The sequence below is a fragment of the Anser anser genome, assembly GCF_964211835.1.
Source record: "Anser anser genome assembly, chromosome: 10".
NCBI lineage: Eukaryota > Metazoa > Chordata > Aves > Anseriformes > Anatidae > Anser > Anser anser.
Window position 1 is genome coordinate 2,303,765 of NC_139730.1, and position 17,981 is coordinate 2,321,745.

At 44.9% G+C, this 17,981-nt stretch overlaps 1 protein-coding gene across 2 annotated transcripts in view; it reads right to left on the minus strand.

The window, feature by feature from the left end:
- Positions 1-17,981, minus strand: part of LOC310905233 (uncharacterized protein) — a 169,210-nt gene that overhangs the window by 113,182 nt on the left and 38,047 nt on the right. For both annotated transcript variants that reach the window (XR_014588874.1, XM_083851267.1), the window contains exons 3-4: positions 7,935-8,090; positions 6,643-6,772 (exon numbers count right to left, since the gene is read on the minus strand). Coding sequence is in view for 1 of the 2 variants with exons in the window: in XM_083851267.1 (XP_083707393.1) it covers positions 6,643-6,772; positions 7,935-8,090 (286 nt within the window). In the remaining variant the exon portion in view is untranslated. The remainder of the gene's footprint in view (positions 1-6,642; positions 6,773-7,934; positions 8,091-17,981) is intronic.

Sequence of the window (17,981 nt, forward strand, 5' to 3'; positions counted from 1 at the left end):
GAGGGCAACCAGATGGACACCTGTGCGAGCATCAGCGATTCTTCAAGACAAAACGTGAATCTCACTAAATCTACGGCACACAGAGTAGCCCTGAACTAAGCAGGGATTTCAGGCGATGCCTTAGGGTAAGTGAAAACACATGACAACAATGGCCATTAGGGTTTTTCCATGTGCAGAGCCTACATTTCTCTCTCCTTGAAGTCGATGATGTTTTACGGACGTAACTACAACTTCTGCCATAACTATTCTATATTTCTTCACTCTCGGTCAGATGGTGGGAGAATTGTTTTTTTGGGTGCCCCTAGTGTAAAATTGCCAAGAATAACTGCTGCCTCTCCTCCTAAAATGGCAGCTGCAGCCCTGTGAAAACAGCCCCGGCGGGTTCCCTTCTGAAGTGACAGCGGGTCTTACTGACATCAAAGGGAACGTGAGGTTTTCAGTGAGGGCTGTTTGTTGATTTTTTCTCCAGTGAAGTGATATTACATGGCATTTCCAACCCTCAATCCTATTAAGTGACAGAACTACCTAATAGCACTCATTAAATAACATAACTTGGTGTCAGAAATTCACTGACAGGCTCATGCAATTGAAGTGGTAGATTTATGCCCTAAACCAACGTGGGCTTGGTGTTACTGTTATTGTTTTTTTAATAAATGTCATTTATTTTAACAGGTGAAAGCAAAAGACCCCGGACAGTTCATGAAAAGGTTATCACCAACCAGAACATAAATGAGCAGAGAAGTGGATGCCGGAATTTTACATTTAGAGAGGACAAAGCATTAAAAGCCAGTTCATGGCTGTGCTTCTGACCCCTGTCTTCTCTTACAAATAATGTCTTTGGTGACACCAACCTACACTGCAGTGCTGTCGTAAGGCAGTCATCTGCTGCAATAGTATTCAGAACCTTTCCACCTTTCTGTCCAAGGAGATATCCAGAATTATCCATAAACGAAAACATTCGGCTTAGTTAGCCATTGCTTCTGGGCCCACAGCAAACACAGGCAATAAAAACGTTAAAGTCCCAAACACCACCATCTTCCCTTGCTCTCAGTCAGCTATTAACTGCACATCTTAAACCTTTAACCCAAGGTATTTATCTTGTGGAGTGAATGACAAAGTTTGTTAGTGGTCACAGAAATAAGTTTATCAATGATTTCTTGCTTTTTTTTTTTTTCTACAGCCCTCGTCCTGCTTGGAGCCCGAAGTACTATTAACCTACTGATATCCAAGTGATAACTGCAGCTTTTTTAAGGTGGGGATTTGGCAGTGGTTTACATCCGAATGCAGAGAGCTTGAGGTGTAAGAACGGGAACAGCCAACTGTCTGCCTTAGATCTAACTTAACTATCAACATGCAAAGCCAGAATTTAAAACAAACAAACAAACAAAAAAAACCTATGAGCAACAATATTACAGTCCTCAAGTGATGCTAGGGATCTCTTGATTCACATTTCATTTCAAATTAACAAGAATTAACGAGAGCACTCATGTGAGCAAGCACTCAACAAAATGCAAAGCAATTCACAGCCCGGGCTAAAGGTCTGTAACTTGCATCCAGAAACCCTCCCAAGGTCTGCCGCTCCACACTGAAATTCATGGTTTTCGTTATTCCTCCACTCGCCCTTCGCCCCCACCCACGGGTCCCCCTAGGTTCCTGCGCCACCTCGGGTTATACGAGTCAGCCCATCTCAGACAGACAGGACATTACAGGGCTGTTTTCAGCCAGGACTAGCATTGATCAGATTTTCATCTTGTTGATGCCATGGGTGGTTTTTCATTTTTAGCCCCTGGAGGATGGCTAAGCATATAGGTAGTGCTTTAGAAAAGTCCTCTCTCATATTCTTACAGTCTCAAAAGAAGCAGTATTGACACCAGCAAACGCAGAGGCAGAACAGATCACCGCAGATCTGGCAGAGCCCCGGAACACACCGCTTTCAGCAATCCCCAGCCCTCTGCTCCCTTGTCACCATGACTTGGCAGCCACGCAAGGACCTAAAGGAGCGGACTGCAAACAAGGTCCATGGAACAATCTGCAAACAACTACCTAAAAGAGACGGGGGATAACTTTTAGCAGAGCTAATCCAGCGATCTGCTTGGCATGCCAAGTGGTGGCTCTGAACCGCCTGCTGGGTGACACCTCTGCCATGGGCTCAGCCCTCGCCCCAGCGCTGCTGGCTCCAGCGCTGGCCTGACCCTGCAGTGAACTGAGTCAGCTCACGAAATCGGTTGAACACTAACTGGGGGGGAGGACGTTAATCAGCTCCCAGGGAAATCTGAGCACCCGTGCTGATGAGAGGGAGGGGAGAAGCTGCAGCCGGAGGAAGCAGCAAATTGCAGCGTTCCCCGGGATGGAAATGAGCAGCCACAAACTCCTGAAACCAGCTCTGCCACTGAAAAACCGCACGGCGCACCCTGCACGGCTGCTCGCTTCCCTGGCCCGGGTGAAGCAAAGCTCGTGAAGTTCACATCTTCCGTTGGTGTGCTAACAACCTCAGGTGTCACATCAGGGTAAAACCGATAAATGAAATCAAGGAGACCACAACCTGAAAAAGGCCTGCTGCATCCCTGCCTGCACTGGAACAAAGAGAGATGTGAGTTGTCCCTGGGACAGCCCGTGGGGAGGCACGCAGAGCAGTAACACAGCCGAGCTGGTCCAGCAGCTCAATGCTGCCAAAAGCTCTGTCCCACATCCTCCTCCCCCTTCTCTGCCCCATCACCACTCCCCATCACCCAGTCCTGCCCCCTCCCTTACGCAGGTTTAACACTCGCCAGCCCATCGCTAGGAACCCTCCACCTCCCTCCTTCCCCAGAAACCCTCACCTCGTTTCCCCCCCCCGATGCTCTGCCGCAGGTGCAGCGCATCACATCTGCCTGGCCTGGGTACCTGCGCCAGAAGAGCCCGCGGGAAGCAGCAGGGGCTGCGCTCGGGCAGCCAGGGGAGCCTTCCAGTTCCGTGGGGTAGGGGAGTAACGGAGGTGTACAGGGCCCTCTGGAGCTCACCAGGTCCGGTGGCAGCGATGCGCTGCCTGGGCTCGGCTGTGTCACTGCAGCAGGCGGGCAGAGCCAGCCAGCAGCCTTCTGGCTCGCCCGTCAAACCCTCGCTTCTCACAGTTTGCCAGTGACGGTTTTCATTTTTTAATGGAATACAAATGCTGTTGCAAAAAACGACTCCTTTTTGTGCCCTAAAGGAAGAAAATAAAATACTCTTCCTGGAAAACCCAATTAGCGGTTAGATCCCTGACTGCAACGCTCAAAGCAAAGGCCGAATACTCGGAGGAACACCAAAACAATACAGCAAATATTTTTGCAGCAGGAAGAGTTCGGAGATGTTTGTTTACCATACGGTTTGTTCCAACCTGACAGATCCTACAGAACCCATATAAAGACCTCTGATTATTAATAGAGTCGGGCGGCATGAAATGGTATTTCTAACCTGTTTATAAACGGTTTAAAGGAAATTACAAATACCTAAAAAAACAAATCCAAGTTTACACTGAAAGGGCAGGGAGCTATATTTGTTCTTCCAGTAAGCAGCATGTTATACGAAACTGAGCTGAGTACATCTGACATCATTTTACCTGGAAAAAATCAAAGTGGGGAGGGGAGGAAAGATTTTTAGTTTGCCCGTTTTTTGGAAAAGCAAAACAAAGGGAAAAAGCCCACACAGTCTACTAGCCTACTGTACATATGGATAAGTAGTTTCGGTAACACATACAATGATTTTCACAACATGCCTTGAAAAGATTCGTTAATGTCTTTGGAAACGTGGGAAAGTAATTTATAACACCACATAAAAATGTAATGGAGGGCCCGATCCTGTCACCACTAACTTAAACTGGGCAGAGTCGAGCTTTCAGGCCCTTCCGACAGATTTAAAACGTTTTTCAGCAGCCTAGTTCAGATATTAGCAAACCCAGCCTGGCTGGCTCCCTCCACATCCCCACTTGCTAAATTATTCCCCTTTCCTCTCCCTCCCCCCCTTTATTAGAATTTAAAACAAAAATATTTTTTTATGTGTTGAGCATTTGTATATTCGGAAACGGTGCCTGCCTTTTCTCCGTCCTGACAGCTCGGAGCACTGCTCGCCGTTAGCAGCCTGCAAATCAAGAGAGGCAGGCCAGCCACATCCACCACGGCCAGAGCAGCCCGCTCTCGGCAGCATCACTGAAACCACCGCCGTTTTGTGAATGTTTGATTTTTTATATAATGCTGCCACGAAAACTGTTGTCTCCTACAGAAGCAGGGGGCGATCCTCAAAGTGGAAAGGGAATTAATTTTCCAGAGCCCTTTGTGATCAGGAAGAAATAGTTTCGCTTTGCCTACACAGTAAGAGAAACGACGAGGATGGACCAAGAGGTTGTGTTAGGAGTCCAGCAGCAGCCTCTGAACATGGCACATTTAGAAATGTGAGCCTGTACCAAAGCAAGAGCCCGTCTCTTTCTCACCCCCCCCCCCCCGCCAACACTGCAGTTCAAAGTGGCTGCTGGAAACACCTCACCTCTGCATGTGGCACGTGAGATTTCCACTGTTACCCTGCAGACCTGGTGCACTTTCACAAGACACTGCTGAGGGGACCAAAATTCTGATGCATTTAATTTAAAAAGGAAAAAACAAAACCAAACAAAACAAAACAAAAAAAACAAGTCAACAGATAATAAACTCTTCTATACCAATGCAGTTGGCATTATAGGGCATATGTGTTACTATCCTCTCTGGATTCCATCTAGAAGGACAGACCCAGCCCACTCAGATCTAAAAGCACCTCACCTGCATTAGGTAGCTAAATACATGGGCAACGACATAAGGTCTTGCAGCATTCACTTGTCCAGGAGTACTTCATCAAATGTCTAGAACTTGTCTGTTTGCATCAACTGATGCCGTCAGTGAACTGAAGCTGGAAACCTGAGGCTGTACACACACAGCACGACTCTGCCCATCGCACACACCGGAACTCAGGAGTCCTCCAGGCTTCCCCTTTAAAGCCTACCTTCCCTCCGCCACTGATGTGTGTCAAACTCTCACGTCAGCCCAGATGAACCACGGCCTCAGAAAGACTCAGTGGCTCCTTCCCATAACCTGGACGAGGAGGACCAGTAATGCAGGACCCTAGCAAAGCTTCCATTGAGGCAATCCGGCAACGTGCACCACCCAGTTGCAGGATATGGATCAGAGCCTCTCCCAGAGGGCTGTGAACCAGTTTCTGTAGAGCCATAAAGCATGCAGCCTCCCTAGCAGACCTACACAGACAGCCAGTTTCTTTTAGCTACCAGTTGAGAGACCTCTGTCTTTGAAAGCTGCTGAAGCCCCCCAGCTTGTTAACTTTTGTTCTTCTACTGCGTGGTTTGGCTCTGATTTAAATGCAGCGCTAACTTCTACGTTCACCTCTATTGCAAATGCCTCTACCAGTGCCTGGCAGTTCTTCACGACATTTTCAAGACAGCTCATCAAGCTAATACAGCCTGCTATGTCTGTTTCTTCCAGCTTGACGTTACCCACAAACAGTCAGACTTTTTCTGTTCAATTGCTGCAACAACATGGTACAAAAGTTTTGCCATAGCACAGCCAGACTTCAGTAGGAAAGTTTATTTCTTGTGCTTTTTATTACCGTGCTGCCATTTCCTAGCCATAAGCTGGAAATGTTAAATTATAAAAAATACAATATTAACCAACCAATTGAGTTGCCAGTTCTAATTTTGGACAGAAAAATGGACAAAGAAATAATCAAAAACTTACCAAAAAAGCAGATGGCTGGAGAGCACTTCTGGCAGTCATGCTACTCGCACATGGGACCACTTGAGTTTAACAAATCGGACAACAGAGAGAGCACTGAAATGGAAATTGGGGCTCTACTCCATTTAAAATTCTTCAAAATGTTTGTTTTGGATTTGTACCTCTGCTGCAATTTACAACTCTAGATTAGATATAGCAAGAGTAATATTCTTGACTAGAAGAAAAACAGAACGATTAAACCATTTGCCAAGTCACACAGATTGTCTCCCTGTGTACAAGTAATACTGACGTTCCTAAATAAAAACTAGCACTAAAGGTGTCTTTTACTAACGCAGCTATAAAGTCTGACCAGCAGTTAGAGCACAAGACACTTCCCTGATTCAAACTGCAAAACTTCTTCAAACAAGTCCCATATCCGCATGTGAACATGTGTAAGTTACATCAGCATGGAAAGGAAAACCACAGAAACTTGAGATTTCACGGTCATCTCCATGCAGCACGGACAAGACACCGATAGCTCCCATTGCAAGCAAGATTACATCCCAAATCTGCTGTTCTAAAAGCATGCCCTTTACTGCTAATAAACTAAAGTGCGGTTGTTCCTAACATTTGCCAGCTTTGAGACTTTAAGGTATATGCAATCAGGGAGGGCAAATTACTAAAACAATGTTAGTAATATCAATACAAAGACACACAGATAGTAGATTACCAAAAAAAAGGAAGAAACAAGACTCATTTCGTCAGTCTTGCTGTAAGAAATTCGTTGCCTAAGTGTTTAATAGAAAAACATGAAGGTCTTTGTCACTGAGATGCCAGTTGCAGCTTAATGTAAATGTATGTCCAACTATGACATCACCTACCACAACCAAAAATTAAGACGAAAGTTCTCTGGTCTCAAGGACTAGTCACTCACCAGGGAACCGGTGGTTTTGTATGCACGCCTTCCTGAAGAATCCAAAAATAACATTTTTCCATAGAGCAGAAATTCCTGTAGTGTTCACGCTTTTCGTTTCAGTAATGTTGCAATCCGAAGTGCCAGCCCTCTGTAATGAGGTAATCCGACAATGTAATTTGTAGTATTTTATTCTGTCAAAATTGATCTTAGTATTTCTATAGCAACTAGATCAAAACAAAAGATGAGGCAGACAGAATAAGTCTCTCCCTGCCACCACCCAGATTTTTATATAAATATATATGTATATACATAAAGCATTACATATATATAAAGTTAACTTTCATGATTCATCATTGAACAATGCTAGAAAAACAGCAGTGGAGAAATAGCAGCACTGTAGGATGACATTTAAAAAGAAATGCTAGCAAATGTGTAAACTGACATCATTAAAATACAAAAAAGCAATTGTTCAATTACCAAACACCCATGAACAGAGTGCGTCTTTCCCGCTAGACCCGTCAGGGAAAGGTATTATCCATTTCCAGTTGGGATAGATGGAAATAGATACTGGCTTTTATTGCTGTCATGAGGTAAAGAATATAATACCTTCCCCCAGAGAAAATCACATTTTAACAATTACTGTTAACGCGTTAATGTTTAAGAAAATGTGGCTGCCATTTTGCTACCTAAGCTTAGTTTTGGAAATACTGTATGCACTATTCTTGTAAATGTCTGTCAGTTTGTTTTAATGTCTTTCTAGGAGCTGAGCTGAGTCCAGACACTGTGATTACAAAACACCTAGGGAACTCCGGATTTGAAGCCCAATCCTATTTCCAACCAACTGATATGATTAATAGTAACCCCACCCAGCCCCTTGCTTTTGAAACAAAAATTGACCTTTTATAGTGGTGGCCTGAAAAGTTTGGTCCGCCTACAGACCACTTCTTCTTCATATCCAAGTAGCTTCTGAATACTTGGTAGATTTCTGTTAGGTGCTGAACACAGATTGCCAACCACACACTGTATGAAGCTACACATAAACACCTGCAGGCTCCAGATGGAGACATGCGAAACCCAGAACAGCCACACTGATCCTTTAAGGAGATGATGAACCTCTCCTTTCATGTGACATCTACCTGCTGCTAGAAACCTCCACAGTGCCCAAGAACAATGTTCTGAATCCTGCACAGCATCACTTACAGCCCCTGAATAAAAACGCACAGACGTTAGAACGTGTTAGACAGATTCCTAAAATGGCTGGGAAGGAATTTTTGAGAAATTATCAGCTGGGAAGAGGATGCTATACTCACCTTCATTGTGCTGTATCTCTGCAGGTCCAACCAGGTTTTTGCTGCTGGCTGCCGTCTACAGAGGTCATTGTGTTCCAAGGCTCGCCGTGTCAGCCATGGTAAGCTGCTGTGGCTGATAGGCAGTTTGGTTTCTTTTCTTGGACAACTGCTACTGCTCTGTAAGAAAAAGAGAGAATGTTTAGAGAAATACTGGCCATATACAAAACCAAACCAAACCAAACCAGAAAACCAACAAACCAACCACTCTTAAAAGCAGGATATATCTCTGATCCCAAGCTGTTGTTCCAGAAAACAGAATTTCCCCATCACTTAAAGAAGGGGGATATGATGGGCAAAAACTCTTGGTGAATCCATGAAAAAAAATTGAGTGCACCCATAATTTGAAGCATAGGAATATTCCTGCAGGTTAGTCACGCTCCCCAGATTAAACACCTCTCACCTGAGTAAAGGCCTAAGGCCTTACCCCGTGAAGCACCCTTCCACTTGATAGCGATTCTCTTGAGCGCTGACAGAAATAAATTCAATACTGGCAGGAGCTGCGCTATATATTCATATTTAATTCCCAGAGCCTTCTGTAATAGTTTCTGTCCATACATGGTCTTGTAATTGCAGCATTTCAAAGCTTATCTTTCAACCGACTGAGTCCTTGGCATGCCTTCAGATGAACAGAGTTACAAAACTGTATTCAACAAACGTACCTTTTTAACCTCAAATCACCGATCTGCTGCTACAGCAGGAGATGCAAAATGTCGATTTAAGCAACGGTGTTTAAGCATAAAAATAACTGAAACTGCGCGCTCCTTCCTAATTATCACCGTTTGTGACTGCCAGGGAAGAGGTACCTTTTCGCTGTGAAACCCCTCATTACCCCTGCCTCCAGTACAGGCACTCAGCGTCGGCCTTAAAAGCTCCCGTCTGCATCCAGTTTACAGGCCTCGCCATCCTGCCCTTTGAAATGGAACCTCACACAAGGCACATCAGAAAAACCGGAGGAAATTGGAGATAAAAAAAAAAAAAGATTTAAAAATAAAAACAGTATTTATGTCTCCCAAATGGGAAGTCTGGAGCAGGAAACGGACAGGTATTTAAGCTGATTACCCAAGCAAAGTCCTCTGCCTTTTCAGCAGTGCCACGGTCCCTCGGTAAACCCACTGAAATTAATTAAGAGTTCCGCGGAGGGGACGGGGGGGGATGGAAAAGATGTCAAATTTTATCTGGAGTGTTAGTGACGGCTGGCTGGAGAGGGGCTCTCAGGCCCGTTAATTGGGCCTGTTGCTCCAACGCCACGAACGCTTTGACGTGAAATGTTCTAATAACCCCGCAGCGCAGGTGGCCGCCGGCGGCGGCGGCTCCTGAGGGCCCGGCCACGCTTGTCTCTTCCACTCAGGGCCCGCCACACTGAGCAGGCGGCCTCGGGCCCGCCGGTCATTAACCCAAATCTTCTCGGGGCGCAGCCGAGCGAGCAATTAAGTAGCCAGGATCCTTCGCGTTCGTCCCAGAAATTCACCCAAATAAAAGTCTTCTGGGCCACGCCGGCCTTCCAGACATGGATCTTATTATGCTTTTTACCTAATTATCAGCTCGGCTTTTTCTTCATGCACGGGGAAAAGGGAAGACTGCGGGGAAGTGCAGGCTCCGCCGAGCACAACCGGAGCTCGGCTTCCTTCAGCGACACCGCCGCGTGTGTCTGCATCCATACATAAATGACATCTCCTCATCCACACTTGCACATAACTGACTAGACGAATAATAGTATCATAGGAGGAAGAGCCAGAATGAGAAGGGAAATACTGCAGCATTTAGGTTTAATCTGGCGAGCATTAGAGCATGATTCACTTTGACATAAAGGCTCAGGAGCACATTTAGCCCGGGCGAAACGCATTACGATGGTTTAAACAAGAAGGAAATAAGTCTAATGTTTCATGGGCTGCAATATTTGCTGTTGAAATCCTAATAATTGCCAGCGCTCTACACTTGCATTGTACCTAATGAATTGGTTTTAAATTTCAAAAGGCTGCAGGAACACGGCAGAAGATCTTACTCGCTTCTGCCTCTCAACAAAGAGAATTCTTAGTAGAACAGGACAGAAAGTTGACGACAACAAAAACAGCCAAAAACGGCTTCAAACACCACTCTGCATTTATCTTCGCTGTATTTCACAACAGTATCTGTAAAATAAAGATCTTTGTTTTCTGACAAATGTTTTTTTAAACTGGAAAAATACTCGAACACCACCGGCAGTCCCGGTCCCGTTGGTTTTCATTACACACAGTTATGACAGTTGTTTTCCAGCTCTGTTATCATGGAGCACCAGGCTTGGAGAGGGCAGGGGGATCTTCTGGAAGTGAGCGAAATATTTCACAGGTTTGCTGGCTGCACGTTATCTCAGAAGGATGAAACAAAGAAACACATTTAACTCAGTTTGCAGTAGCAGACACCCAGCAACGCTTCCTAAAGCCTTGTGCCTGCTGAAGTCTCAGGAAGTTTTGCTTTATCAAATAAAACATTGAATTAATGATACATTAAACAGTGGCTGACTCAACAAACTTTTACAGATGGCTTAACCCAAACTTCTGCTTTCTTCTCGCCCACGTGCACAGGATCCCACTGCTTCTCTCCTATATCTCCTGCTTTTTAGTGGCCACAAGAAAAAATAGCCACCCTGCAGCCTCCTCCCCATTCATTCTCCATCAGATCGGCTGAAAAAGCACTGGATCCGTTCTGATGGCACCACAGCCCTGCACAGGTTTAATACAAACCTGAAGCTCCAGGCTCCGGATACACATTTTTCATGGTCCATAACCACTCCCAGCTGCTTTTTCCAACCAAGCCTCTCCAGCAGCGGTCCCCAGCGGTCTCTCATCAGGACAGAATATACTCCATCGCACTTCTGTGCCACTCGTCAGAGGAAGTTAGAAACACCTTTATAGTTTAGATCTGAGCTGCAACGCCTGAAACCAAGCCTGTCAAACTGGGCTGACTTTGTACTAATATGTTTATGTCTTCCCCAGTCCAAAGCACACCAACGAAACTCCTGTGTCTGGGTTTCCAGCACAGCCTGGGTTCCCACTTCGGACTTGTGTTCGTCTAAACACATTTCCTTCACACAGGAACTGGAATGAACATAGCTAGAAAGAAACCAGATCACATAAAACAAGCTGCTAACTCTTTCTCACATGTGCAAATGTGATGCCAATTCTCAGAAGCCGCTGTGATTGTAGGAGCATGGTTCTGTTACCAGCCCAAGTGAGTGTTGCAGGGCTCTCAAAGCATCTGCAATTTCAAGGCAGATAAATGTTATGTAAACTTAAATTTTGCAACTTTATTATTGTGTATTATTTCATGCCAAGTTGCTCTGTACATAGAAAGCAAACACCATCACTGAATTTATTTCAAAAAAACAAAATAAAGTTTACAATTCTACTTGGCCTGAAGTTTGTTTATAAACACAGGAGCAGACTGGCCTTATTACAATGGGAATGGCAGAAAAAAAGGGGAAAAAAACACAACTGTCTGCAAGCTGTATATGAGCAAAGAGTGTGCTGTCAAAAAAGAAGGGAAAGGGCATACTGGGCTTCGTACGGAGAGAGGTGGCCCTGGGCTTGTTTGCTCTGACGAAGAGATGATGATCCAGTAGTAGGCTGTCTAATAGCAGCCTACGCTGAATTCCCCTACTTGGGTTCAGCATTTTTGGTGAGAAATTATCCTTTCAAGAAATTCTTGACCAGGTACTGGAGGAATCGTACATGTTTGGCACTTACCAACCCAGCAACATTCTCAAAAGCACCCACGTATCTTTCTTAAATACCCACGTGCCTTTAAAAGCCTTATCACACGCTGCCTAATCACTGCAGCTCCGTGCTCTGTATTCCCAAGCTACCGGGGCATTTGGGGGTTTCATTCACAGGCAGACGCTTGCGCTCGATTCTGGCGAGCTGCTCCCTATGAATAGAGCCTTATGAATACAGCCATATAACTTGCATCATAAGAGCAAACTCCGCATATTTGGAAAGATTATCAGTCAACTACAGTTCTTTCCACTGCAGAAACAGTTACTCAGTTAAGATAAACAAAGAAATTCCCATGCACTGAAAAGGAAAACCTATTAACTGATTAAACATGTGAATCAGTTGATAAACGGGTTATCAAAGTTCTGAAAACATTTTTAACAATGACCCTTCCTGCCATTTTTAACAATGACCCATAAAAGCTAGAATAATTCAGCACTTTACAGGAAACCAACTGGACAGAAAACAGAAAGTGTTTCAGATCTAAGAAGCTGCAGCTCTGCAATGTGAACTGACAAATTCAGGCACTAATTATCAGTAAAGTAGAGATGAACACTGTAGTTACCAATTAAAAACTTTGGACATTTTTTTCCAAGGTTTCTAACTCTTTTCAGCACACAGGAAAAATTACCAGTTTTATCCCATCTGATGTACATTTGTAATTTGTTCCCATTCATTCCTTGTTTCAGGTTTTTCAAATAACTATCAAAATACTTATTAAAAAAACTCCTTAATTTTCAGGACATATTGAAGGTCTGGAAGCAGATACAAATGCAAAAACTCGTATTCTTCTCAAAATAATCATGCAAATCCCGATTCAGAAAGAACTCCACTTAAGACAGGTAAGCAAAAGTAAAATGCTAATAACTAGACTTTATCAAAAATCTGAATTTCCTCCTTCGTACAGCTCAAGAAAGGTAAGTTGAAAAAAGCCTGCTAGACCCAGCCCTGTGAGAGATGTTATAGACAACTCCAGAAGAGCTCAGAGCAATTTTCTGGGGCAAGACAAAAGAGGAATTCAGGTGCCAAATTAGGACCCCTTCAGGTTAACTAAAACCATCACAGTTCCTCAAATGGGAAGCACGAACAGAACCAGCTATATTTGAAGAAAATGCCAGCCATGGATTTTCCCAAGAGGTTAGAGAAATATTCAAATCCAAGGCACTTTTCAGAGCATTTCATACAAATGCTTGTCATCTATTCCTCTTCCCCACGTCCTCTGTATTAGCCAGATAAAACAGGCATTAAACAAAATGTACCCAAATTCTAAATTCTATTTCTGCACAGCTTTGTGGCAAATAAATTGTCTATAACTTTCTCTTGCCTTTCATCATCAGAAAGGCCAGTCTAGCTAAAAAGCACCATCATAAATGAACAAAATCCCCAAATGCAAGGTATTTTCACCAGGGTCTTGTACAGCTTTCTAACAGCTGGCCAAAATTTTGACACAAAACTTTTCCATCAGCTAAGGACTTTTTAAGGAGTCATAGAAAAAGACTGAAACTGTCTACCAAGTACTGCAGAGTACTGGAAGTAAGTTAAAATGGTCAGTATTTAAACACTTGGTTTTACAATGGTCTTTAAACAATCTAGCCTTTGTATAAAAAAAATAAGAAATCCTCTCAGCTTTCTCCTAAGCTCCAATAATAAGGCGCACTGAATTAGAAGCCAGAGTGAAAAGCCAATATTCTATTTTCATTCCAGAAACACAACATTTAAAGGTAATCAAACAAGGCATTTGTTAACATGGGAGCATAAATAAAAAGAAAATAACCAGAGGGTTTTAATTGTGTAAAGTCTGCTACCATTCCTGGGAACATCGTATCTCAGAAGTGTGGCGTGCTCGTGGCATAGAAAGACCGGATTTATTTGGCTCCAAGCCTGAGCTCGGTAAGAACCAACGGTGTGCTTTTGAAAGAGGAAGAAAACAAGAAGTTGAGGCCTATTTCTGAAAGATTTAGATGTATTCCAAGGCTATGATGAACTTGGAATATGGCTGAGACTCATGCAGACCCTGGACTTGGAAGGAGGCGACGCGCTCAGCACCCCTCCGTACAGAGCTCTTCAGTTCGTCAAATCCCAGAAGAGCTGAATGCACAAAGGGCTCCATACTTCGGCTCTGTAATTTGCAAAAGATGTAGAAGCTGCCCAGTTCATGTACTTAAGGTCATGCTGCACTTTGTTGGTCGGCAGAAACAAAGAGCAGCAGAACAGTCTGTTCCCCCCACCATCTTCCTCCCGCTGCCCCCTCTCCGCAGCGTGAAGCTCCCAGCGGGAGCCACCGCCCGACAGAGGTTTTTTAACCGTGTGTGAACAGAAACTCTGAAAAAGTTTCTACGTAATTCCTGGCTCAAATAATTCCTTCCTCCTCTGCCTACGAGCTGGACTCCATCTGTACTTTGTGTGAAGCAGAAATGCATTCTTCCCCCCTGACAATAAAATAACCTACAACATTTCTTGCAGCTAGGTTAGGCGTACAAATCTGCAGCCGTTTTTGCAACCCCTCGTTCCTCCTGCTCATCCCACCCCTCTTAGGAGCAGCTCTCACCTGGGGCAGTGCAGCCGTTTTGTAAAACCATACCCAACACAGCAACTGCTCAACTCCAAATGCTGCTGTTACCAGGCGCTCTGCTGGGTGCCTTAAAGGGTTTTAAAGCTTTCAGAAGGTGAGAACACAGAACTCTCGAGCCACCTTCTTCCAGATGACCCAGAACCAAGTTGCCCACAGTGGTCTCTAAAAATTTCTAGTGTCTGCTAATAGAAACTCGGCTACCCAGAAATACATTTACAGCTGTAGCTTCTTTATACATCCCAGTTGTATCAGTACTCAGTTAAATGGGTTTCCTGTTCTACTTGGATATTTCTGCGGTTACACATAACATTTGCTCTTTGTTCTTCTAGGGATGAAATCTGAGTAGAGCAGTAAAAGCATAAAAAAGTGGTGCTGAGGTTCACGATACAGCTCAAGAGCAGAATAGTGCTGCAGATAATTGATAACATGTACAAAATATTTATATTTTGATATGGATGTAGCCGCGGGAGTAAAACAGGGACAAGTTGCCCTACTATTGCAGCCAGGGCAGATACACCTTACCTGTCAAAAAACTTGTGTGCATCCAACAAGTTCTCATATCTAATGTGGATTGTTTGCCCGGTCTTGTGAGTGAAAAAGCCCCTGGGATGGAGCAGCCCAGCCTGCTGGTCTGACTGGGAGCCCCACCAGGACCTCTGGGCAGCACCGGCAGGACACGTGGGGACACAAGGCACGGGGCTGCAGCGCGAACTGCTGGGCATCACTGCGTGCTAACAGCAACCGCTGGAGGTCAAAGGGAGAAACCAAAGCGGACAAGAAGAGGAATGGGAAAAAAGAGAAATTCCTGTGAAGAGCCAAGCACTTTATTTTTTTAAAGAAAATTTAAAAAAAAAAAAAAGGGTGACGGGGGAAGCTTTCCAAAAAATTCTGAGATCAGAAATCCTGAGATCAGAAATCTGCTTTGCAACACACGATCTCTTTCTGGAAAGACAGCGTCATTTTCAAAAATGAGCATCAACCTTTGCAGGTGAAGGCAAAAGTTCTTCCGCAAACTGCAGCTTCCTTTGGGAAATGTCACAATGAAATAGTTCAATTCTTGGTACTCTTGAGGCAATTTTTCAAATTGAATAATTCACTGAAATTGCCAAAGATTGACAAAACAGAGCAACGGTGCAAATCTGCACCAAAAGAGCTTAGGGGGAAAAAGGAGTTAACAATGACCCCGTTCTACTTCAGAACGCCTTTTTTTAAAAATAAACCATGTGTAAAAAAATCCCTGTCTGTAACATTATAGTTTTCAAAGATTGTGCAGCCAGGAATTACAGATAAGCCCTCTTAAGACCATAAAGAAAAATCTTTTGATAGTGCTCAGCATATTGAACTCGCTTCTCCTCGTATGTGCAGTAATAAAGCTGTCAAGCAACGCAGAAAGGAGCGCTAAGCATTTCAAGACTCAGACACATGAACTTCTATTAACCTATATTAACATGTAATTGGTGCTGTGAGCACACTGTTCTCAGTGTCAAGTGCTTGTAAAGAGCACAAAGAAAACCTTTCCCTGTGAGACAGTGCAGGGGAACTGCTGTACTGTCCTACAAATGTCTGCAACACTCTTACTGGCAAACACTACACTGATATGTACAAGTTACCCCTGGAAACTTCCCATATGGTTAGTAAATTTTTGAATGGAAAGATGTTATTTCACTTTAATAACTTCCATGTTTTACATCACACCAAGTAGTTGCTAGTTTGCTGAAGCCTACGAGCTGAATGAACAATTTCAGTGTGATCATATACGACTGCTTCAGGTCTTTGAACAACCTGCAGTCGCAGAAAGGCACCGGGGGACACGCGATTACTTGCTTCAAAGCTCTGAGATACCCTGGCCGAATCGGAGGTAGGAGATTTAGGATACAACCTCAGCTCCCATTCACTCCTGCTGGCTGTGTCTGACGGTAACACACCTGAAATCCCTCTGGATGCAGGGGACGGAGCCATGCAAGGAGCACCACAGCACGGACAGCTTCTTGGGCCTGGCTGCAGAGCCCCCGCAAAGCTGCTCCACGTCACCTGCAATCAGCAGCTCGGGGGCCTCCGCACCGCTCCGCAGGCTCTGCGGTGATGCATGCACCTTTTAAGACGCAAGAAAAGTGAGGGTGAGAGGGGACACACAGGGCTCTCTGTAAAGAAATCAGAAGGGAGAACAGCAGGAAGAAGAGACATTTAATCTAAAGGAAAACATTTCCACAACAAGCAGTGGATATAAGCCAACCATTAATAAATTTCTCATAGAAATTAGAAAAGGGTGCAGAAAGATTCTGGCACGGCCTTCCAGCAGGAAGGGAGAAACACAAACCACACAAAAATGTTACTGTGTTTTCAAATGGATGTTTACGAATTCACAGAGGAGATGAGAGGACGTAGTGACCTGTGATAGCAGGGACTGGGCTTTCTCAGTTCTTCCCCTGGACTTGTGCTTCACGACCCATCAGGCACCCTCCCCTTCCAAACAGAGCGATGTTCCGGCACTTGTTTAATGCTCACAAGCTGCAAGGGTTTCACCAAAAAGATGTTGTAGGATGATTCTCAAAGAGCGAGATACGATTGCATAGAGTTGGGTGTGTATACAGAGGGCCGATCATTTATTCTGTTGTGGACACTGCTGATGCAGGTGAACGCGCTGCCACGCCTAACACGCTGCTCAAGTCCTTCGCCCATCTTCCAGACGTTACCAGCCTGACTCACGAGCAGAGCTGTTCCTGTAATGCTTTCCTAACTGCAAGTCACAGTGACAGAGGGCAACAAGTGCCCCAAGCTGAGCGGTTTCCCCTGAGCTGAGCTGCGCTGGGGTAACAGATGCCCCAATACCAGAGGACCAAAGGGATGTGGCTGTCCAGCCAAGCTGGAAAGAAGAGAGAAGGTGCGATAACCCTCACGCGGTAAAGGGTCAGCCAAAATGGGGGCAGCTTAATGAGAGAACAGACCCACAACACCTAACATCACCGCGCTGCCCTACCGAAATAGGCTGTCTTTCCTGGACTTGCTTCTGTGAACCCTGCTGTGATTCCTTAACGAGACTGCTCCCGGACAGGTAGCTCTGGTTAAACTTCCACTTACTGGAAGCAAGGGCAGCACATCAGCACGCCTTGCTGAGCAGGTAATTACCGAGCCGACTCTAACTTTTGTAAAAACACGGTGGAAGCTTAAGGTGCATTTACTCCCTTGGGTTTCATTCCACGCATTGTGATCTGCCTCCCTCGCCTTTCACCATCTTGCTTTAACAAATATAACCTGGGGGGGGGATTTCAGAGCCTGCATCCTCACCCCAGGCTAAAGTGGTTGCTGATGACAGACAGAGCTAAGCACACACGGTCAGAACCTGAGCTCTCAGGCAAGAAGCACGTAGCTAAACTTTGCCAAATTACTTTCAGAAAAGCCCCGATTGAAAGGGATCTTCATTGTAAAATGCTGAAAGACACATTCATGGAAACCCCCAAAACCCGCTGAGGCAAAGGCAAAAGGCAGGAAGCAGCCTGGGTTTTCTGCCTCTCGCTGAACCGCTCATTTTCAGCTGATGACCACATTGGTTTAATGGGTTCCAGGGCAATGCACTTCACAGAGGACCTGCACACGACCGACCCAAGGAGCAGGGTGAGTTCCACTGCAGCTGGATGGACTGCAGAGTCCCGTAGAGCTGGAGCAAGCTTAGGTCTGCTGACATTTACG